This window comes from Pelodiscus sinensis, chromosome 18 (assembly GCF_052426305.1).
Source record: "Pelodiscus sinensis isolate ZL-2025 chromosome 18, ASM5242630v1, whole genome shotgun sequence".
Classification (NCBI taxonomy): domain Eukaryota; kingdom Metazoa; phylum Chordata; order Testudines; family Trionychidae; genus Pelodiscus; species Pelodiscus sinensis.
In genome coordinates this window covers 35,995,180-36,019,115 of record NC_143069.1, presented here as the reverse complement: position 1 = coordinate 36,019,115, position 23,936 = coordinate 35,995,180, and the positions used below count along the sequence as shown (strand labels likewise).

Sequence of the window (23,936 nt, the reverse complement as noted above, 5' to 3'; positions counted from 1 at the left end):
TATAGACAACCACCTAACCTCAAGATGATTCTTACCAACCACCACAGGACATACCACACTAATACCAACCCTGGTACCTTCCCTTGCAACAAACCCCGTTGCCAGCTTTGTCCACATATTCATTCTGCTGATACCATTATTGGACCTAACCAAGTGAGTTATAAGATCAAGAACACATATTCCTGCGCATCCAGAAATATAATCTACGCTATCATGTGCCGAAAGTGTCCGTCTGCTATGTACATTGGACAAACATCTCAGACACTTCGCCAAAGGATTAATGCCCACAAAACAGATATTAGACAAGATCACAAAGAGAAAACAGTTTCTTGCCACTTTAACCAGAAAGGACACTCTCTAAATGACTTAGCCACCTGCATTCTGCTACAAAGACCTTTTACATCTGCACTTGAAAGGGAATCCTCTGAACTGTCATTCATGTTAAAATTCGACACTTACCAACAAGGACTTAACAAGTCTTTGAACTTTCTCACCCATTATCAAGACAGTTTCCCCAATTATCACCTGTAATACCATTAACTCACAAACATCCCACTCTCCCTACCTTTAATATCAGCAATTCACAGACACTTACCTTCCTTCCTCCCCCTTCCCACCCCCCCGCATCCTCCTTCTGTTCTGCAATGTGATTTGTCCTTTTCATATTTGTTCATTTTTTTTAAATTGTATCCTTTGGTATATATGGTTGTGACTACTTTCTTCCACTATTTGATCTGAGGAAGTGGGTCTGGCCCACGAAAGCTCATCATCTAATAAACCATCTTGTTAGTCTTTAAAGTGCTACATTGTCCTGCATTTTGCTTCAACTACCCCAGACTAACACGGCTACATTTCTATCATTACTCTAGATTGTACGACTGGCGTACCCGTAGAACTCCCGTTGCCTCCTGAGACCTTAACCAGTGGAGATGCTCACCTGGAATGCCTGCAAGTGTCCTGTAGAAGGACACGGCAGAAGCAGAGCAAGGACAAAGACACAGACGGGAACACAGACAGATGGAACGTATTGGCCAATACGAGAGAGCAACAAGAGAGAAACACATGAGAGGCAGCCAGAAACCTTACCACCGTGCGTCTAAACTCCTCGAGCCAAGCGTCTGCTGACAAGGACACCGTATTGCAGAGAAACTAGCGCCCCTGACAAACGGGAGCCCTGTTTCTCCCACAATCAAGGCAGCACCTCGGGAACCTCCGCTCGGACTCGCTGTCTAAGCAAACGCGACTTCCCTTCCTAGAACCCACTGGGACGTAAGCCGACAGAGTTCCAGACCCGACACTTATCTCCTTCGCGGCGATGGCTTCTCCGCTCCCAGCCGGACGGTTTTCGCCTCGCTTCGAGCAAGCTCCCGAGCTCCCTGTTCTCCTTTTCGTTCCATCCCCAGACGGTAGGACACCGGGAGGGCTGACTTCTTATCGCTTGCTATGGAACCCAGAAAGGGGGAAAGAACAAACAGGCAACTTAGCGTTTCAGCCCGCAGGGACGCGGCATCGCTCCTTCTCCCCTATAGCGCACCGCAGCCTTCCACCATCGGCCACCTCCCTCCCTCTGCCGCTGCAGGAACGCGGAGAGAAAGGAGGCCTTGCCGCCGTATCCACACTCTGTTGAACCGACTACTGCCCCTTCGCCAGTCCCCAAGCCCCCAGGCTCCGTGCCCCAGCAGGAAGCTCTCTGCCTCAGAAGAAACCTACTGCCAGGACGCTTGAAGATTTCAAAGCACGCACCTCTTACTCACACAGAGCCATGGGAAGGCCGAACGCTGAGGACCCTTCAGGTGTCCCGAGAATCACGTCCGGGCAGCTCAAGTCCACCTCCGACGGTTTCTTCTCCCGCCATGGCCCCGCACTGATTCCTCTGCAAGCACGGAAGAAAAAGCCCAGCGTGAGCTCTCACTCACAAAGGTCCGTGGCTGCGGCAATTCTATCCTTTAGCCCTTTCCCCCTCCCCCCTCTGTATCGGGCCCACTACGAGAACACTGAGTCAGTCAGCTGTGACACACCACCGCTCTCCCTTGATCTAGCTTGCGCGACCGGCGTACCCGCAGAATTCCCGTTGGCTCCTGAGACCTTAACCAGTGGAGATGCTCACCTGGAATGCCTGCAAGTGTCCTGTAGAAGGACACGGCAGAAGCAGAGCAAGGACAAAGACACAGACGGGAACACAGACAGATGGAACGTATTGGCCAATACGAGAGAGCAACAAGAGAGAAACACATGAGAGGCAGCCAGAAACCTTACCACCGTGCGTCTAAACTCCTCGAGCCAAGCGTCTGCTGACAAGGACACCGTATTGCAGAGAAACTAGCGCCCCTGACAAACGGGAGCCCTGTTTCTCCCACAATCAAGGCAGCACCTCGGGAACCTCCGCTCGGACTCGCTGTCTAAGCAAACGCGACTTCCCTTCCTAGAACCCACTGGGACGTAAGCCGACAGAGTTCCAGACCCGACACTTATCTCCTTCGCGGCGATGGCTTCTCCGCTCCCAGCCGGACGGTTCTCGCCTCGCTTCGAGCAAGCTCCCGAGCTCCCTGTTCTCCTTTTCGTTCCATCCCCAGACGGTAGGACTCCGGGAGGGCTGACTTCTTATCGCTTGCTATGGAACCCAGAAAGGGGGAAAGAACAAACAGGCAACTTAGCGTTTCAGCCCGCAGGGACGCGGCATCGCTCCTTCTCCCCTATAGCGCACCGCAGCCTGCCACCATCGGCCACCTCCCTCCCTCTGCCGCTGCAGGAACGCGGAGAGAAAGGAGGCCTTGCCGCCGTATCCACACTCTGTTGAACCGACTACTGCCCCTTCGCCAGTCCCTAAGCCCCCAGGCTCCGTGCCCCAGCAGGAAGCTCTCTGCCTCAGAAGAAACCTACTGCCAGGACGCTTGAAGATTTCAAAGCACGCACCTCTTACTCACACAGAGCCATGGGAAGGCCGAACGCTGAGGACCCTTCAGGTGTCCCGAGAATCACGTCCGGGCAGCTCAAGTCCACCTCCGACGGTTTCTTCTCCCGCCATGGCCCCGCACTGATTCCTCTGCAAGCACGGAAGAAAAAGCCCAGCGTGAGCTCTCACTCACAAAGGTCCGTGGCTGCGGCAATTCTATCCTTTAGCCCTTTCCCCCTCCCCCCTCTGTATCGGGCCCACTACGAGAACACTGAGTCAGTCAGCTGTGACACACCACCGCTCTCCCTTGATCTAGCTTGCGCGACCGGCGTACCCGCAGAATTCCCGTTGGCTCCTGAGACCTTAACCAGTGGAGATGCTCACCTGGAATGCCTGCAAGTGTCCTGTAGAAGGACACGGCAGAAGCAGAGCAAGGACAAAGACACAGACGGGAACACAGACAGATGGAACGTATTGGCCAATACGAGAGAGCAACAAGAGAGAAACACATGAGAGGCAGCCAGAAACCTTACCACCGTGCGTCTAAACTCCTCGAGCCAAGCGTCTGCTGACAAGGACACCGTATTGCAGAGAAACTAGCGCCCCTGACAAACGGGAGCCCTGTTTCTCCCACAATCAAGGCAGCACCTCGGGAACCTCCGCTCGGACTCGCTGTCTAAGCAAACGCGACTTCCCTTCCTAGAACCCACTGGGACGTAAGCCGACAGAGTTCCAGACCCGACACTTATCTCCTTCGCGGCGATGGCTTCTCCGCTCCCAGCCGGACGGTTCTCGCCTCGCTTCGAGCAAGCTCCCGAGCTCCCTGTTCTCCTTTTCGTTCCATCCCCAGACGGTAGGACACCGGGAGGGCTGACTTCTTATCGCTTGCTATGGAACCCAGAAAGGGGGAAAGAACAAACAGGCAACTTAGCGTTTCAGTCCGCAGGGACGCGGCATCGCTCCTTCTCCCCTATAGCGCACCGCAGCCTTCCACCATCGGCCACCTCCCTCCCTCTGCCGCTGCAGGAACGCGGAGAGAAAGGAGGCCTTGCCGCCGTATCCACACTCTGTTGAACCGACTACTGCCCCTTCGCCAGTCCCCAAGCCCCCAGGCTCCGTGCCCCAGCAGGAAGCTCTCTGCCTCAGAAGAAACCTACTGCCAGGACGCTTGAAGATTTCAAAGCACGCACCTCTTACTCACACAGAGCCATGGGAAGGCCGAACGCTGAGGACCCTTCAGGTGTCCCGAGAATCACGTCCGGGCAGCTCAAGTCCACCTCCGACGGTTTCTTCTCCCGCCATGGCCCCGCACTGATTCCTCTGCAAGCACGGAAGAAAAAGCCCAGCGTGAGCTCTCACTCACAAAGGTCCGTGGCTGCGGCAATTCTATCCTTTAGCCCTTTCCCCCTCCCCCCTCTGTATCGGGCCCACTACGAGAACACTGAGTCAGTCAGCTGTGACACACCACCGCTCTCCCTTGATCTAGCTTGCGCGACCGGCGTACCCGCAGAATTCCCGTTGGCTCCTGAGACCTTAACCAGTGGAGATGCTCACCTGGAATGCCTGCAAGTGTCCTGTAGAAGGACACGGCAGAAGCAGAGCAAGGACAAAGACACAGACGGGAACACAGACAGATGGAACGTATTGGCCAATACGAGAGAGCAACAAGAGAGAAACACATGAGAGGCAGCCAGAAACCTTACCACCGTGCGTCTAAACTCCTCGAGCCAAGCGTCTGCTGACAAGGACACCGTATTGCAGAGAAACTAGCGCCCCTGACAAACGGGAGCCCTGTTTCTCCCACAATCAAGGCAGCACCTCGGGAACCTCCGCTCGGACTCGCTGTCTAAGCAAACGCGACTTCCCTTCCTAGAACCCACTGGGACGTAAGCCGACAGAGTTCCAGACCCGACACTTATCTCCTTCGCGGCGATGGCTTCTCCGCTCCCAGCCGGACGGTTCTCGCCTCGCTTCGAGCAAGCTCCCGAGCTCCCTGTTCTCCTTTTCGTTCCATCCCCAGACGGTAGGACTCCGGGAGGGCTGACTTCTTATCGCTTGCTATGGAACCCAGAAAGGGGGAAAGAACAAACAGGCAACTTAGCGTTTCAGTCCGCAGGGACGCGGCATCGCTCCTTCTCCCCTATAGCGCACCGCAGCCTGCCACCATCGGCCACCTCCCTCCCTCTGCCGCTGCAGGAACGCGGAGAGAAAGGAGGCCTTGCCGCCGTATCCACACTCTGTTGAACCGACTACTGCCCCTTCGCCAGTCCCCAAGCCCCCAGGCTCCGTGCCCCAGCAGGAAGCTCTCTGCCTCAGAAGAAACCTACTGCCAGGACGCTTGAAGATTTCAAAGCACGCACCTCTTACTCACACAGAGCCATGGGAAGGCCGAACGCTGAGGACCCTTCAGGTGTCCCGAGAATCACGTCCGGGCAGCTCAAGTCCACCTCCGACGGTTTCTTCTCCCGCCATGGCCCCGCACTGATTCCTCTGCAAGCACGGAAGAAAAAGCCCAGCGTGAGCTCTCACTCACAAAGGTCCGTGGCTGCGGCAATTCTATCCTTTAGCCCTTTCCCCCTCCCCCCTCTGTATCGGGCCCACTACGAGAACACTGAGTCAGTCAGCTGTGACACACCACCGCTCTCCCTTGATCTAGCTTGCGCGACCGGCGTACCCGCAGAATTCCCGTTGGCTCCTGAGACCTTAACCAGTGGAGATGCTCACCTGGAATGCCTGCAAGTGTCCTGTAGAAGGACACGGCAGAAGCAGAGCAAGGACAAAGACACAGACGGGAACACAGACAGATGGAACGTATTGGCCAATACGAGAGAGCAACAAGAGAGGAAACACATGAGAGGCAGCCAGAAACCTTACCACCGTGCGTCTAAACTCCTCGAGCCAAGCGTCTGCTGACAAGGACACCGTATTGCAGAGAAACTAGCGCCCCTGACAAACGGGAGCCCTGTTTCTCCCACAATCAAGGCAGCACCTCGGGAACCTCCGCTCGGACTCGCTGTCTAAGCAAACGCGACTTCCCTTCCTAGAACCCACTGGGACGTAAGCCGACAGAGTTCCAGACCCGACACTTATCTCCTTCGCGGCGATGGCTTCTCCGCTCCCAGCCGGACGGTTCTCGCCTCGCTTCGAGCAAGCTCCCGAGCTCCCTGTTCTCCTTTTCGTTCCATCCCCAGACGGTAGGACACCGGGAGGGCTGACTTCTTATCGCTTGCTATGGAACCCAGAAAGGGGGAAAGAACAAACAGGCAACTTAGCGTTTCAGCCCGCAGGGACGCGGCATCGCTCCTTCTCCCCTATAGCGCACCGCAGCCTGCCACCATCGGCCACCTCCCTCCCTCTGCCGCTGCAGGAACGCGGAGAGAAAGGAGGCCTTGCCGCCGTATCCACACTCTGTTGAACCGACTACTGCCCCTTCGCCAGTCCCCAAGCCCCCAGGCTCCGTGCCCCAGCAGGAAGCTCTCTGCCTCAGAAGAAACCTACTGCCAGGACGCTTGAAGATTTCAAAGCACGCACCTCTTACTCACACAGAGCCATGGGAAGGCCGAACGCTGAGGACCCTTCAGGTGTCCCGAGAATCACGTCCGGGCAGCTCAAGTCCACCTCCGACGGTTTCTTCTCCCGCCATGGCCCCGCACTGATTCCTCTGCAAGCACGGAAGAAAAAGCCCAGCGTGAGCTCTCACTCACAAAGGTCCGTGGCTGCGGCAATTCTATCCTTTAGCCCTTTCCCCCTCCCCCCTCTGTATCGGGCCCACTACGAGAACACTGAGTCAGTCAGCTGTGACACACCACCGCTCTCCCTTGATCTAGCTTGCGCGACCGGCGTACCCGCAGAATTCCCGTTGGCTCCTGAGACCTTAACCAGTGGAGATGCTCACCTGGAATGCCTGCAAGTGTCCTGTAGAAGGACACGGCAGAAGCAGAGCAAGGACAAAGACACAGACGGGAACACAGACAGATGGAACGTATTGGCCAATACGAGAGAGCAACAAGAGAGAAACACATGAGAGGCAGCCAGAAACCTTACCACCGTGCGTCTAAACTCCTCGAGCCAAGCGTCTGCTGACAAGGACACCGTATTGCAGAGAAACTAGCGCCCCTGACAAACGGGAGCCCTGTTTCTCCCACAATCAAGGCAGCACCTCGGGAACCTCCGCTCGGACTCGCTGTCTAAGCAAACGCGACTTCCCTTCCTAGAACCCACTGGGACGTAAGCCGACAGAGTTCCAGACCCGACACTTATCTCCTTCGCGGCGATGGCTTCTCCGCTCCCAGCCGGACGGTTCTCGCCTCGCTTCGAGCAAGCTCCCGAGCTCCCTGTTCTCCTTTTCGTTCCATCCCCAGACGGTAGGACACCGGGAGGGCTGACTTCTTATCGCTTGCTATGGAACCCAGAAAGGGGGAAAGAACAAACAGGCAACTTAGCGTTTCAGCCCGCAGGGACGCGGCATCGCTCCTTCTCCCCTATAGCGCACCGCAGCCTGCCACCATCGGCCACCTCCCTCCCTCTGCCGCTGCAGGAACGCGGAGAGAAAGGAGGCCTTGCCGCCGTATCCACACTCTGTTGAACCGACTACTGCCCCTTCGCCAGTCCCCAAGCCCCCAGGCTCCGTGCCCCAGCAGGAAGCTCTCTGCCTCAGAAGAAACCTACTGCCAGGACGCTTGAAGATTTCAAAGCACGCACCTCTTACTCACACAGAGCCATGGGAAGGCCGAACGCTGAGGACCCTTCAGGTGTCCCGAGAATCACGTCCGGGCAGCTCAAGTCCACCTCCGACGGTTTCTTCTCCCGCCATGGCCCCGCACTGATTCCTCTGCAAGCACGGAAGAAAAAGCCCAGCGTGAGCTCTCACTCACAAAGGTCCGTGGCTGCGGCAATTCTATCCTTTAGCCCTTTCCCCCTCCCCCCTCTGTATCGGGCCCACTACGAGAACACTGAGTCAGTCAGCTGTGACACACCACCGCTCTCCCTTGATCTAGCTTGCGCGACCGGCGTACCCGCAGAATTCCCGTTGGCTCCTGAGACCTTAACCAGTGGAGATGCTCACCTGGAATGCCTGCAAGTGTCCTGTAGAAGGACACGGCAGAAGCAGAGCAAGGACAAAGACACAGACGGGAACACAGACAGATGGAACGTATTGGCCAATACGAGAGAGCAACAAGAGAGAAACACATGAGAGGCAGCCAGAAACCTTACCACCGTGCGTCTAAACTCCTCGAGCCAAGCGTCTGCTGACAAGGACACCGTATTGCAGAGAAACTAGCGCCCCTGACAAACGGGAGCCCTGTTTCTCCCACAATCAAGGCAGCACCTCGGGAACCTCCGCTCGGACTCGCTGTCTAAGCAAACGCGACTTCCCTTCCTAGAACCCACTGGGACGTAAGCCGACAGAGTTCCAGACCCGACACTTATCTCCTTCGCGGCGATGGCTTCTCCGCTCCCAGCCGGACGGTTCTCGCCTCGCTTCGAGCAAGCTCCCGAGCTCCCTGTTCTCCTTTTCGTTCCATCCCCAGACGGTAGGACTCCGGGAGGGCTGACTTCTTATCGCTTGCTATGGAACCCAGAAAGGGGGAAAGAACAAACAGGCAACTTAGCGTTTCAGCCCGCAGGGACGCGGCATCGCTCCTTCTCCCCTATAGCGCACCGCAGCCTGCCACCATCGGCCACCTCCCTCCCTCTGCCGCTGCAGGAACGCGGAGAGAAAGGAGGCCTTGCCGCCGTATCCACACTCTGTTGAACCGACTACTGCCCCTTCGCCAGTCCCCAAGCCCCCAGGCTCCGTGCCCCAGCAGGAAGCTCTCTGCCTCAGAAGAAACCTACTGCCAGGACGCTTGAAGATTTCAAAGCACGCACCTCTTACTCACACAGAGCCATGGGAAGGCCGAACGCTGAGGACCCTTCAGGTGTCCCGAGAATCACGTCCGGGCAGCTCAAGTCCACCTCCGACGGTTTCTTCTCCCGCCATGGCCCCGCACTGATTCCTCTGCAAGCACGGAAGAAAAAGCCCAGCGTGAGCTCTCACTCACAAAGGTCCGTGGCTGCGGCAATTCTATCCTTTAGCCCTTTCCCCCTCCCCCCTCTGTATCGGGCCCACTACGAGAACACTGAGTCAGTCAGCTGTGACACACCACCGCTCTCCCTTGATCTAGCTTGCGCGACCGGCGTACTCGCAGAATTCCCGTTGGCTCCTGAGACCTTAACCAGTGGAGATGCTCACCTGGAATGCCTGCAAGTGTCCTGTAGAAGGACACGGCAGAAGCAGAGCAAGGACAAAGACACAGACGGGAACACAGACAGATGGAACGTATTGGCCAATACGAGAGAGCAACAAGAGAGAAACACATGAGAGGCAGCCAGAAACCTTACCACCGTGCGTCTAAACTCCTCGAGCCAAGCGTCTGCTGACAAGGACACCGTATTGCAGAGAAACTAGCGCCCCTGACAAACGGGAGCCCTGTTTCTCCCACAATCAAGGCAGCACCTCGGGAACCTCCGCTCGGACTCGCTGTCTAAGCAAACGCGACTTCCCTTCCTAGAACCCACTGGGACGTAAGCCGACAGAGTTCCAGACCCGACACTTATCTCCTTCGCGGCGATGGCTTCTCCGCTCCCAGCCGGACGGTTCTCGCCTCGCTTCGAGCAAGCTCCCGAGCTCCCTGTTCTCCTTTTCGTTCCATCCCCAGACGGTAGGACACCGGGAGGGCTGACTTCTTATCGCTTGCTATGGAACCCAGAAAGGGGGAAAGAACAAACAGGCAACTTAGCGTTTCAGCCCGCAGGGACGCGGCATCGCTCCTTCTCCCCTATAGCGCACCGCAGCCTGCCACCATCGGCCACCTCCCTCCCTCTGCCGCTGCAGGAACGCGGAGAGAAAGGAGGCCTTGCCGCCGTATCCACACTCTGTTGAACCGACTACTGCCCCTTCGCCAGTCCCCAACCCCCAGGCTCCGTGCCCCAGCAGGAAGCTCTCTGCCTCAGAAGAAACCTACTGCCAGGACGCTTGAAGATTTCAAAGCACGCACCTCTTACTCACACAGAGCCATGGGAAGGCCGAACGCTGAGGACCCTTCAGGTGTCCCGAGAATCACGTCCGGGCAGCTCAAGTCCACCTCCGACGGTTTCTTCTCCCGCCATGGCCCCGCACTGATTCCTCTGCAAGCACGGAAGAAAAAGCCCAGCGTGAGCTCTCACTCACAAAGGTCCGTGGCTGCGGCAATTCTATCCTTTAGCCCTTTCCCCCTCTCCCCTCTGTATCGGGCCCTCTACGAGAACACTGTGTCAGTCAGCTGTGACACACCACCGCTCTCCCTTGATCTAGCTTGCGCGACCGGCGTACCCGCAGAATTCCCATTGGCTCCTGAGACCTTAACCAGTGGAGATGCTCACCTGGAATGCCTGCAAGTGTCCTGTAGAAGGACACGGCAGAAGCAGAGCAAGGACAAAGACACAGACGGGAACACAGACAGATGGAACGTATTGGCCAATACGAGAGAGCAACAAGAGAGAAACACATGAGAGGCAGCCAGAAACCTTACCACCGTGCGTCTAAACTCCTCGAGCCAAGCGTCTGCTGACAAGGACACCGTATTCCAGAGAAACTAGCGCCCCTGACAAATGTGAAACCTTTTTCTCCCACAACCAAGGCTACTCGTTGGGATCGTCAGATAGGGCTTTCTCTCTCTCAGGAAACAGGGTAAACCTTTGTGGATACAGGTCATTAGAGGCTCATCTAACCCAAATACTTATCTCAATGGTGTTCACTCTGCTCCCAGCTGGATGGCTCTTGGCTTGCATCAGTTTTGCTCATAGTCACAGTTCTCGCTCTCTTCATCACAGTACTGGAGGAGATGCCAACAGTTGAATTTTTGCCCTGTTTCTTAATACAGCACTTCAGTAAAAGTGAACACGTTGGCATCTACAGCCATGTCACGTAACCTCTTCTCACATATAAAGTATGCCACTGGGTTCTACCCTCCCCCTCCGCCTGTCTCTGCCACTGCAGAAATACCAGTAGAGAAGAGTGCTTTGAGCCGACAGCCAAATAGTCTTTTTGTAGAGCAGACCCAGCAGAATTCTTCATGCCCATAAAGAAGCTCATGGCCTCTGACGAAAGCGACTGCCAGTTGTCCCCTACTTTTTTGAAGGCTCCCAAGACCACGTCTGTGGAGAGGCTCACCCAGCAGACCTGCCCATGTCCTGTGCAGGGAGACAGCAGGACTGCAAAGAGGAGATTCTCAAAGGGGCTGATCAGTGGAGAAGTTCATTTCCTATTTTGGGTCTCTACATAAGTATAACTGTCTTAAATATATGGTATTGGAGGCTGCACTGTGGAGGGGAGAGGTCTGAGGATCCCAGGGGCACTGAGAGTTTGGGGGATTTAGAGGCCCCAGAGTTGAAGGACGGCATGAAGGTGTGTTTGAGGGCCCCAGGTTGGCAGGCAAAGCCAACTCAGCAAATTCATGGGGAACAATAATTGGAATTGGGGAGAGCTGGGCGTTAAGAGATCCCATGAATGGGATAACCGGTGGAGGGAGCAGATTAGAGAAGGATATGGCAGGCTGGCAGTGTGGGGAAGGAGAAGGACTGAGGGGGTAGGAGTACAACTTGAGGATGCGAAGGAAGGAAGGAAGGAAGGAATAAGAGAGGCTGACATGTCCCAGGCCTGGCGAGATAGGGGTGTGTAAGGAGGGTGTGTGGGTTAGCAAGGAAGGAAAAAGGGAGGCTGAAAAGTCGCAGGCCTGGAGAGATAGTGGAGTGCGAGGAGAGTGTGTGGGTTGGGAAGAAAGCCAACAGGGAGCTGAGTGGTCCCATGTATGGGGGATGGGTAGGAATAGGGCACAGGTCGGAGTGAGCTGGGGGGTGTTCTAAGGAGCAAAATGTGGGACTGATAGACCCCATGAATGGAGAAATGGGCTAGGGGGTACATGGGTGTTGTGGAGAGGAAGGAAACTGAGGGACCCAAAGGATAAAAATATGGTTCGGGCAAGGGAGGGCACTCATGGGGATAAGGTTGGCCTGTGGGTGTCGTAATGAACTCAGGAAGTGGGGGGTAAGAGAGGGAACGGGGGTACTGCTGGGCTGGGGCTGTGATGAAAGGGGGTGTGGGTTGGGCTGAGGGTGTTGAATGGACTGGGGGCAGAAGAAGGGGGGGCAGATTGGGTGGGGAAATGTGTGTGCAGATTGGGCTAGGGGTGCAGACTGGAGTGGGCACTGGGAGAATGGGGGTGTACATTGGACTAGGGGTGATGGATGGACGGGAGAGTGAGAAGAATGGGGGTGCAGGTTGGGTTGAGGTGTTGAGTGCAGAGGGCGGGAGGAGGGTGCAGGTTGGGTTGAGGTGTTGAGTGCAGAGGGGGGTGCAGGTTGGGTTGAGGTGTTGAGTGCAGAGGGCGGGAGGGGGGTGCAGGTTGGGTTGAGGTGTTGAGTGCAGAGGGCGGGAGGGGGGTGCAGGTTGGGTTGAGGTGTTGAGTGCAGAGGGCGGGAGGGGGTGCAGGTTGGGTTGAGGTGTTGAGTGCAGAGGGCGGGAGGGGGGTGCAGGTTGAGCTGGGGTGTTGAGTGCAGAGGGCGGGAGGGGGGTGCAGGTTGGGTTGAGGTGTTGAGTGCAGAAGGCGGGAGGGGGGTGCAGGTTGAGCTGAGGTGTTGAGTGCAGAGGGCGGGAGGGGGGTGCAGGTTGGGTTGAGGTGTTGAGTGCAGAAGGCGGGAGGGGGGTGCAGGTTGGGTTGAGGTGTTGAGTGCAGAAGGCGGGAGGGGGGTGCAGGTTGGGTTGATGTGTTGAGTGCAGAGGGCGGGAGGGGGGTGCAGGTTGAGCTGAGGTGTTGAGTGCAGAGGGCGGGAGGGGGGTGCAGGTTGGGTTGAGGTGTTGAGTGCAGAGGGCGGGAGGGGGGTGCAGGTTGAGCTGAGGTGTTGAGTGCAGAGGGCGGGAGGGGGGTGCAGGTTGGGTTGAGGTGTTGAGTGCAGAAGGCGGGAGGGGGGTGCAGGTTGAGCTGAGGTGTTGAGTGCAGAGGGCGGGAGGGGGGTGCAGGTTGGGTTGAGGTGTTGAGTGCAGAGGGCGGGAGGGGGGTGCAGGTTGAGCTGAGGTGTTGAGTGCAGAGGACAGGAGGGGGGTGCAGGTTGGGTTGATGTGTTGAGTGCAGAGGGCGGGAGGGGGGTGCAGGTTGAGCTGAGGTGTTGAGTGCAGAAGGCGGGAGGGGGGTGCAGGTTGAGCTGAGGTGTTGAGTGCAGAGGACAGGAGGGGGGTGCAGGTTGAGCTGGGGTGTTGAGTGCAGAGGACAGGAGGGGGGTGCAGGTTGAGCTGGGGTGTTGAATGGCCTGAGGGTGGGGGAAGCGGGGGTGCAGGTCGGGCGGGGGGGCTGTGCATAGGGGAGGGCTGAGGACCGCGGCGCGGGGCGGGGTCAGACATGAGCGGGGCCCGAGTAGCGCTGCGGGGGCGGCCGGGGATGCAGCTGGGGGCGGGGTGAAGCTGGAACACGCTGGGCAGGGCCATGATGACTAGGTCGGGAGGGGCGGGGCGGACTGAGACACGCCCCGGGAGGACGCACTCTGAGAACTACAACTCCCAGGATGCATCGCTCACGCTGGGCGTGACACGCGCGGGAGACCTGTCACCTCCGAGTCAGTGGCCGGACTGCGATGTCACTTCCGCTGAGCCCGCCCAACCGAACAGCGCCAGGCCTGCTCTGGCCCTGCAATGGCCGATGGGAGCTGCGGACTGGGGCGCGCAACATTTCCCACAAGCCACTGCGCCTACTTTTCCTACTCCTGCGGTAGCTAGGCGGGGCTCCTGCCTCAGAGAAGACAGCGTACGCCGCTGATGCCCCGCCCCCCCCTCGGGAGAGGAGACCGCGCGCCAACCCCTCCCCCTCAGATCCCCTGCACTCTGCTCCCCCCACCAACCCCCCCCCGCCCCCTGCAGTCTGCTCCCCCCTAACCCTACCGACCCTCTGCACTCTGCTCCCCTGCCCCAACCCCTCCCCCGCCCCCTGCTCCCCCCAACACCAAATTTCCCAGCCGGCTTGTGCGGGGACAGGCAGCGGGACAGGCTGATGCTGCTGTTGCCTTCGAAAGTGCAGCGGGGAGCGTGAGGCGGGTTGGGCGGCTCGTCCCGTTCACAAGCCCAGAGGGGCCGCGCGAGGGTTTGCCAGAGACCCCGAAGAGTTTCCTGCTGCTCACTTCTGCGTCCCAGCTGAGTTCCTGCCGGTCAGTGGCCCCGCCCCTGCCATTAATGACGGAGCCTGGGACCCTTTTGTGTGCGACACAAACCCACGTGTCACTCGCTGGACCATTCAGTGCTCCAGCCTGACAGGAGCCGGTAGAATGTGCCTCGCGTTCCATCATTTGCATGCACCGCGCCAGGGCAATGACGTCACTAGCAGCGCGTTCCTTTTCGTAGCTGACGGCAGCAGCAGCAACTTCACACCAAGCCGAGCCACGAGGCAGCGGGCGCAGCGCTGGGGGCGGAGCTACAGGGGAGCGGCCCGGCCGGGCGGGGCTCAGCGCTGGGGGCGGAGCTACAGGGGAGCGGCCCAGCTGGGTGGGGTGCACACTCGGGCGCCCAAGGGCTGAGATCCGGGCGGGGCAGCGTCACGCTCTGACCTCGCTGCTGCCTCCCGCCGCCGCTCCCTTGGGGCCGGGTGGCGCAGACCGGAGGACCCTACTGCTCCTGTGGTGCCACGGGGCCGTAGTGGCTGGTGGAAGCTCTCACATCTCCTGGCATGCATTCCGCCTAGGGTGGGATTTCCTGGGGAACCCGCTCTCTGTGACGTCAGGACCTGCCCCAGAGGCAGGGCGCCACCCGCCCAAGCAAGGAGCAGAGCTAGGGTTGCCAGATGGTTTCAACAAAAATATCGGACTCACCAGACATTACATCACAATCTACATTACATCTGATTTAGACAATACTGGACATTTATATTTTCTCAATTTGTTTCCTGAAGAAAAAGCTCAAATACTGGACCATCCAGTTCAAAACTGGACACCTGGCAACCCTAAGCAGAGTGGTGCCTTGTTGGAGCAGTTCAGTCACAGTCTCTGGTGTCCCTCGTCTGCCCCACGTACCACAGGAGCTGGTGGGCTAAACTGGCTGCACTGCCACAGGAAACTTCCGACTCCAGTCCCTGTCCCAGCCAGGCACCCCAAGTCTGAACCCGTCCCACCTGGCCCCGTGTCTCCCTCTGCCTGCCACTCGCTGACCTGGCACCAGCTGAGCACTCCCCAGAGCCAATTGACTCCGGGCCCTGTTCCCACGGGGACGCGATTGGAGCACATACCTGGGCACTTTCCAGTCACGGTTCCCAGTCAGTTGCTGTCAGGCCATGGACCGAGCAAACGTCATTTCCAGTCCGTAGGATGGCGAGCGGGCTTCCACCGCGCCACATGTGCTGGCGTGACGCTATACTGTGAGGCTACGTCTAGACTGGCATGATTTTCCGGAAATGCTTTTAACGGAAAAGTTTTCCGTTAAAAGCATTTTCGGAAAAGAGCGTCTAGATTGGCACGGATGCTTTTCCGCAAAAGCACTTTTTACGGAAAAGCATCCGTGGCCAATCTAGATGTGCTTTTCCGCAAAAAAGCCCCGATCGCCATTTTCACGATCGGGGCTTTTTTGCGGAAAACAAATCTCAGCTGTCTACACTGGCCCTTTTGCGCAAAAGTTTTGCACAAAAGGGACTTTTGTCTTAACGGGAGCAGCATAGTATTTCTACAAAAAGCACTGATTTCTTACAGTAGGAAGTCAGTGCTTTTGCGGAAATTCAAGTGGCCAGTGTAGACAGCTGGCAAATTTTTCCGGAAAAGCAGCTGATTTTCCGGAAAAACTGGCCAGTCTAGACACAGCCTGAGAGCTCACAGTGCCCATGTGACTGCTGTTTGTTGCCCTGCGAGGGATGTGAGACGCATAGCTCCTGCCTCATGCCAGAACGCACCACAGGAGTTACAATCCTCCCCCGCCCGCATAAGTGCATCATGAGAGCCAGAGTGGAGTTCCCATGTGTACACTGTCAAACAAGAGCCCCCCCCCCAGAGGGCGTGTGTCTGTCTCAGTGTCTGCCAGCTCCCGCTGCAGTCACGGGTGGGGCCCTGAGCCCGAGTCCCTGTCCCGTCTGGCTCTTCCCTCTGGCCCTCTCAGACTGTCTGGGCCATTTTAGGCTCCTGCTGGGAATGGGAGGGGGTGTCGCTCTCCAGTAGTGGGACCTGAGTATCCGCCTGGCACTGCTGCCAGGACACCGTCTGACTGGAACTCGTCATCCACACATGCCCGTGCAAAAGCTACACACCACGCCAAATGCTCACATGCAGAAATGCGCTGCCATGGCACTGTCTGACTGTCACACACCCTCTCTGCGCACTCCTCAGGCCAGGCCTGGGTCTGGGTCTGCAAGTGTGTGCATGGCCCTGCTTGCTTGGCCCCTAGAGCAAGGGGCAGGTTTGTGTCTGTATCCACACGCTACTGTTGGGCTGTGTCTACATTGGCAAGATTTTGCTGCCTGTCTACACTGGCCACGAGTACTTGCACAAGAACACTGACGTTTTAATGTATAAAATCAGTGCTTCTTGTGCAAATACTCTGACACTCCCGCTCAGGGATAAGCCCTCTTGCGCAACTGTTCTTGCGCAAGAGGTCAGTGTAGACAGGCAACATACATTCTAGCACAAGAAAGCCCAATGTTTAAAATGGCCATCAGAGCTTTCTTGCACAAGAAAGCATCTACACTGGCATGGATGCCCTTGCGCAACGGCACATGCCAGTGTAGATGCTCTCTTACTCAAATACTTTAACGTAAAAACTCTTGCGTTAAAGAGTATTTGCGCTAAATCATGCCGGTGTAGACGTAGCCTTGGCGTCACTGAACCAACACTCTGCCTGGCAATGTTTTCTAGTTGATCTCCATTCTAAGGATGTTGAAGACTAGTCAACTACAGCCTCTTCCCGACTTATGAACTGGTTATGGACCAAGCAATTGGTCGTAACTTGGTTCGTTCATAAGTCGGACCCCATAAAGTTACATGCGACTGCGCTGTTCGTAAGCACGGATTGCGTTCGTAACTCGGGGTCCGCCATTTACAACAGCTTTGGTTGTAACGGCGAACGGTCGTAAGTCAACCATTCGCAACTCAGGGACCGGCTGTATCTGATAAGCATTTGCTTATCGGACAGTAATGTCCACTAGTCAATCCCCCCCACCTTGCTGCCTCTATAAAATAGAGGCAGCAAAGGGGGGTGGGAGGGAAGGGGTACTTCCAAATGGCAGATTCTGAGGTGTGGCTATGTAAAAATCCCATTCAGCCTGGGCTGATAGAGGGTCAGTGTTGGAATGGAATGTGGAGAATTGTATATAATTTGGGACTGTTGTGGGGGTAACTAATCATGCTACCCCTAAATGTGGGAACTGTAAAACATGCCACCAGTGCTTGCAGGAGAGACACCACCATTATGGTAAGAGGTCTCGGAAGAACAAGCCTCCCCTCTTCCAGAGTTGAGTGAACTGAGCTGGGGTAAAGGGTTAAAGGACTTGAGTCAGCCTGCCAGGTGTGAGCTATAAGACTAGCCCAGCCTGCACTTTTCCCCCTTTGTTTTAAGGACAGACCTAAAGCAGACTCCCTGAGAAGTCTTTTCTCTTACTAGTCCAGTGAAAGCTGGATTCATTTGGCAGCCCAGCTGGTGGCTAAAGAGTTGAAATCACTGAGAGCTGAAATCTCTGGTTGGGCTGAGAGCCAGACCTATTGCAGCCAGTGAAGTGGCGGCGACCAGCGGCGTGGTGTGGAGCGGCCATCAGCGGCGTGGCGTGGAGCGGCGGCAGGCGAGGAGCGGCCATCAGCGGTGTGGCGTGGAGCGACAGCAGGCGAGGAGCGGCCATCAGCAGCGTGGTGTGGACCAGCGGCAGACAAGGAGTGGCAGCAGGTGCCCAGCGGAGTGTCCAGAGGTGTGGGACGAGACAGCTGGTGGAGTTTCATATAAGGTGCCCCCTATCTATCCCCCCACCCCCATTTCTACCCAGGTTGGGAGGTGAAACCCTGCGGGTGAACTTTGAGACTCTGGGTGGCACCGACCAGGGACAGAGACTTTTTTTGGACTTCGGACGATTCTTGGCTGGGGTGGGGGCTTGGCTCATGTTTGGGTTATGAACTCTGTGGCATTTTCCCCAAGTTAATGCCGTATGAATTCTCTGTTTCATTAAATGTTCCTTTCCTACACTCAGACTCAGTGCTTGCAAGTGGGGAAGCATTGCCTCTCAGAGGCACCCAGGGGTGCGTGAATTTCCCAGATTACTGGGTGGGGGCTCGAGCCGGTTCTTTGTGAGATTGACCCCAAGATATTGAACCCAGCCCTGGTTACTGCCAGGCCTACCCGGCAGAAGGGTTACACTTAGATATAAATTAAGGCAATAATGCAATGAGCCAGTAAGACAGTACTTGAGCCAAATAAAGACACAAGGCGTAAAAAGCCTTAAGCATAAGTAATAACTAAAAAGATCCCAAGATAATACCATCTTAAACACTAAAATGCTGAAATGACTGAAGAGGTGACAGGTAGCCATGGGATGCTAGTTCATAGCATCTGGAAATAAAAGAAGGGAAAAAAACAACAAATGGTCTGGTAGCACTTTATAGACTAACAAAACATGTACAAAGAGAAAACAGTTTCTTGCCACTTTAACCAGAAAGGACACTCTCTAAATGACTTAGCCACCTGCATTCTGCTACAAAGACCTTTTACATCTGCACTTGAAAGGGAATCCTCTGAACTGTCATTCATGTTAAAATTCGACACTTGCCAACAAGGACTTAACAAGACGTTGAACTTTCTCACCCATTACCAAGAGTTTCCCCAATTATCACCTGTAATACCATTAACTCACAAACATCCCACTCTCCCTACCTTTAATATCAGCAATTCACAGACACTTACCTTCCTTCCTCCCCCTTCCCACCCCCCCCGCATCCCCCTTCTGTTCTGCAATGTGATTTGTCCTTTTCATATTTGTTCATTTTTTTTAATTGTATCCTTTGGTATATATGGTTGTGACTACTTTCTTCCACTATTTGATCTGAGGAAGTGGGTCTGGCCCACGAAAGCTCATCATCTAATAAACCATCTTGTTAGTCTTTAAAGTGCTACATTGTCCTGCATTTTGCTAAAACATGTACATGGTATCATGAGCCCACAAAAGCTCATGATACCATGTACATGTTTTGTTGGTCTATAAAGTGCTACCAGATCATTTGTTGTTTTTTTTCTGTAACAGACTAACTCGGCTACCCTCTGAAGCTTCTGGAAACAAAGGAGTTAGGCATCTGCTGATGTCCCTTTCCCTAACAACAAGAGTGCCATGGTAACTGACTGACTTCTACTGCTAATGAGAGTGAGGTAAAAGGATTAAGAATTTAGGGAAAAGCATCCCAACATTGTGGTGAGGTAAGGAATTACAAATAAGGAAAAGGACATGAAACCTCTACTGCGTATTGCACTGGGCACGCTGGCATAAGTAGAACACATCGTAGAAGTTGTATTCTACCCTGTGTGCCCTGAGAGATGCCACAGTGATGTCTGATGGCAAAGGAGAAGAGACCTAAACCACCCCTTTCCAAACAGCCTGCAGCCTGAAGTGGATGGATGCCCAGCTCATCCTGTACTCTCTCTACTTGCTGTGCAGGGTTAGAGTGTTTGTGACGTGGCTCTAGCTCTATTCATTATAAATAGGGGGTGATTTTTTAAGTAGGATTGTTGCAACCATGCACCTTCAGACTCCCAACTGAACACAGTTCTCATACTTTACCTGAGGTTGGTACAAGAATCTATCCAATTTCAGTGCTAAGTAAGGAAACTAAATTAGTAATCACTGTACAGTCACTATATCCGGCACTGGGCATGTGTTTCCTATTTTCATTAGTCAAATGCCTGGGAAAGCAAATCCACACTGTTGCACTGCAGTAGCAGCAAGTTAAATCCTCTCCAGCTCTCTCCTAAAAGACCATGGGTGAAACCACAAGGCCCCTGCAGGATTTTCACTCCGTGGGTAAATGGATCCTTGTCTTGAGCAAGGACCTTGGGATCTTACCTCATTCCCACTCTGTATTGTGGCCACTACACGTGGCTGGAGGGGACCATCTCCACCCGCTTGTGCTACTGAATTCTTCAGCCAGGAAACAGGGAGATGCTGGGTGGGGGGAGAGCGGCCCCTCGGTCTCAGGACACCACAAGGGTGCCACGTGTGCCAGTTACGTTTCGGCAGCCCTCGGCACCCACAGGCAGCAAGGAGGTGGGGGGGGGGGGGGTGGAGGAGCCGATGACACGACCAATGGACAAACCTGGCTCTGTTGGTTCCTGCATCACTGCGCGCCCCCATCCCGCGTACTGCCTCTGCCGCGCTGCTGCCTCCGGGGCGGTGGCAGATGCGGTGGGGAGACACTGAGGGGCCCAGACTGCCGCATGGCAGGCTCTGTCCGGGACCTGCCAGAGAGAAACTAACTGGCAAAGGTAGCATGCTCCCAGGAAACTACAACTCCCAGGAAGCATCCGGCGCAGCATCACCACTTCCTCTTGCACCCACTTCCATTTCCATCTCGCTTACCAAATGGCAGTTTACCCAAAACCTCCCCCACCCAATGAGGACGCACCACACCCTGCACTGGCAGCTATGCCCCTCTCACGTGTTGCTGACCCCGCAGTGGCTACTGGGAGATGTAGTTGCCCCAGCTTCCATCTCCCACAGGCCACTGTGGCTCCCCCCGTCCACCCTCCTGCACTCAGCCATGGCGCACCCCTTAGGGCACAGCCGTGGCTGGGCAGGGGTGGCCTGGAGGAGCAGGTGTTGCCCACCGGGCTGAAGCACAGCCTGGGTCCCGCTCGGGACCAGGAGTGGGTGGGGGCTGGTGCTGGATCCGGAAAGGGGGAGGGGTGAGTGCTTGGGGCAGGGGTGGGGAGTTGATGACATGATTGCAGAGGAGGAAACTGAGGCACAGGTGCCAGCCAGGGAAAGCAGAGCTGGAGGGGGCGGGGCTGAGGCGGGGATGTTTAATGTCGGTTCATGGAGCAGTCAATGGACTCATGAATTCTCACTGGCTATTCATAGATTCCACAGTGCCGGGGGCGGGGCCAGTGTGATGTCACAAACAGCTGCCATCACAATTGGCAATTTCTGACACACACATGCCAGTCAGATTTGGCTTCTAACAGTTTTAGCTGCACAGTTCCGCAAGCGCGGAGGGGAAGCCAATTCTGATAGCTGGAGGTTCTCCGCCTCATATTTGGCTGCATGGACCCCCCACCTCTGGTTCAGAGGGTTTCACCCTAGTCCCCCAGACCCACCCTCAACTCCAGGTCCAGGGCAGGGTTTCCTCTAAGACTTTCCATCCAGCAGTAGAGTGGGCCAGGACTTCTGCCCCAGGGCTGGAGCTGCAGCCAGACCCATGTGGCGGCTGCCCCATTGTTCCCAGGGTGGGCTGCTGGAGCCAGAACCAGAGCTGGAGCCGGAGCCAGGGGTGCAGTACAGCTGCTCCTGGGGTAGGGCCCCCTGCAACCCTGTTTCCCCCTCTGCTCTTCCTCGGAGCCTGCCCCAGAAGTAGCACTCCCTGGGGGGAGGAGGGGCCAAATCTCACCTTCTATGCATGAGGGGGTGGGGCACTGCCTGGGACAAGGCTCTGGGTCCTAGCAAGGTGGGGGGAACCACTCTGGCATCTCTACGATGGGAGAGACTCTCTGGGAGCAGTGCCATTGGTGGGTATCCCGCCCCCTCTCTACGCTGCCACACTCCAATACCACAGCACCTAGGCCAGGAAACGCCACGACTCCCTTGGGGCTATGGAGCCGCAGGGGCTGACGGGAAACGCAGTCCGGAAGACACTACAACTCCTGTGGTGTCATGGGGGCCGTAGTGACCTGTGGAGCCTAGCGGCCCGAGGAAAGACTACATCTCCCAGCATGCACTGCTTCCCTTCCCCTCTACCCACCCAGGGTGGGATTTCTTGGTGGACCCGCTCCCTGTGACCTCAGGGCCTGCCACACCCCTCCTGGACCTCTCAGATGTCCCAGAGACATTGTGGGCAGCCCATGTGAATGAAGTGGGGTTGCTAGCCTCTGCAACACCAGTGCAAATAACATACAGACACAACAAGCCTTTCCCAAGGGTAGCCCTGTATCTATTGGCTAGGGAGGCACAAGAGGGCATTAAGCCTGTAATCTCTCCCTCCTTAAACAAGGGATACTTGTTTATACAACTTCACCATGTAATACACCTATACTACCTGTGAAAAAGCAAATCTATAGATTTGTAGAAGACCTAAGAGCCATTAATAAGTTTGTAATCCTTAGATTTCCAGTAGTACGTAACCTGGTTTTCTGTAATAGATTTATGTTCTGCCTTCTTTTCTATTCCAGTGCATAAGAATTCCCAATTTCTCTTTGCCTTTTCCTTTCAGGGTCATCAATTAACCTGGACATGTTTTTGTAAAGTTATTGTAAAAGCCCTACTCTGTTTTCTCAGTTTTTAAAAAAGCTGACCTTAATTCTATCTCTCTTCCCTGCAGTTCTGTGTTAGTTCAGTATGTTGATGATGTGCTAATTGCTAGTAAAACTAAGGAAAGATGTAAAACTGATACCTCATATGTGTTAAAGTGTCTTGCTAATAAGGGTCACAAGGCTTCCAAAGCCAAATTGCAGTTTGTAAAACAAAGAGTTCAGTACTTAAGGACATTTACTTTCAGGAGATGGCCACCAGTTAACACCTGAGCGAATCTCACATGTTTTTTCCATTCCTCACCCTTTCACCAAAGTCAGGTACACAAATTTCTGGGTACTGCAGGATATTGCAGACAATGGATTCCTAATTTTTCTGGACTCACCAGACCCCTTACTATTCTACTCTTAGACTTAGCTCCTGACCCAGTGACCTGGTCCCCAGAATGTGAATCTGCTTTCCTTTCCCTTAAAACTCTTCTGCACAGTGGGCTTATCTAATTATAGCAAGCCTTTTACTCTGTTTTGTCATGAACAGGATGGAATTGCAGCTGGAGCTCTCTGTCAACCCCTTGGACCCACACCTCGTCCAGTAGCTTATTTTTCTACAACACTGGACTCAGTAGCCCGTGGGTTCCCACTTTGTCTGAGGGCAGTTGCAGCTGCTGCTGAATTACTTTAAAAAGGCCCAACCTGTCACATTAGGCCACAGCATTATCTTACAGGTCCCTCATGCTGTCTCTGCTCTCTTACAGCAACACTGCACCCAGCACCTATCTGTTCAGAGACAAACCCTGTATGAGAATGTTATCCTCTCTTCCCCAAATGTGGTAATTCAAAGATGTAATGTACTTAACCCAGCTACTTTTTCTCCTTTACCCTCTAATGGTAAAGCACATACCCATAACTGTGAAGAATTGCTTGAGCACTGTGTAAAACCTCCCCAAAAATTTGTCTGATCAACCGCTGGAAAATGCAAATCTTGTATTGTACACTGATGGCTCATGTAAAAGAAATGCAGTTGGTATACTAAAGGCTGGATATGCAGTGGTCTCAGATAATGATGTTTTAGAGGCCTTTTCTCTTCCAGGAATCAAAATCAGCTCAGGCTGCTGAGCTCATCGCTTTAATTCGTGCTTGCCTTTTAGCGTCCGGACAGTCTGCTGCCATTTATACTGATTCAAAGTATGCTTTCTCTGTCTGTCATGCCACAGGAAAAATTTGGAAACAACGAGGTTTCCTTACCTCTTCTGGCTCTGCTATCTCTCATGGTCCCCTTATTTCCCAACTCCTTGATGCTATTCAGCTACCCACATCCCTCTCTATTACCCATTGCCCGGCCCACACAGGTGCCACTGATCCTGTTTCTCTGGGTAATGGGAATGCTGATGCAGCCGCCAGACATGCAGCAGAACATGGACCTCTGGCTCCCTTTCAGATTCTGGTCTCTCTTTCCCTCCCTGTTTCTTTGCAGCACCTGATAGAACCACAGCAAGCTGCTCAACCTGCAGAGAAAAACCTTTGGGAAAAAGCAGGCTGCTCCTTATCCCCAGCTGGCTGCCCAGTCGCCCCAAA

General features: G+C 55.0%; 1 protein-coding gene across 1 annotated transcript; it reads right to left on the bottom strand.

Moving 5' to 3' along the window:
• Positions 1 to 393: 393 nt before the first annotated feature.
• Positions 394 to 14,628, bottom strand: LOC142824828 (uncharacterized). Its single transcript, XM_089770019.1, has 10 exons — positions 14,613 to 14,628; positions 9,934 to 13,277; positions 8,765 to 9,632; positions 7,595 to 8,462; positions 6,425 to 7,292; positions 5,254 to 6,122; positions 4,084 to 4,951; positions 2,914 to 3,781; positions 1,744 to 2,611; positions 394 to 1,441 (listed from the first exon to the last, which is right to left on the bottom strand). Exons 1-2 carry the CDS (start codon positions 14,626 to 14,628, stop codon positions 12,148 to 12,150), a joined length of 1,146 nt encoding a protein of 381 aa, XP_089626145.1. The 3' UTR covers positions 394 to 1,441; positions 1,744 to 2,611; positions 2,914 to 3,781; positions 4,084 to 4,951; positions 5,254 to 6,122; positions 6,425 to 7,292; positions 7,595 to 8,462; positions 8,765 to 9,632; positions 9,934 to 12,147.
• Between the last annotated feature and the right edge of the window lie 9,308 nt (positions 14,629 to 23,936).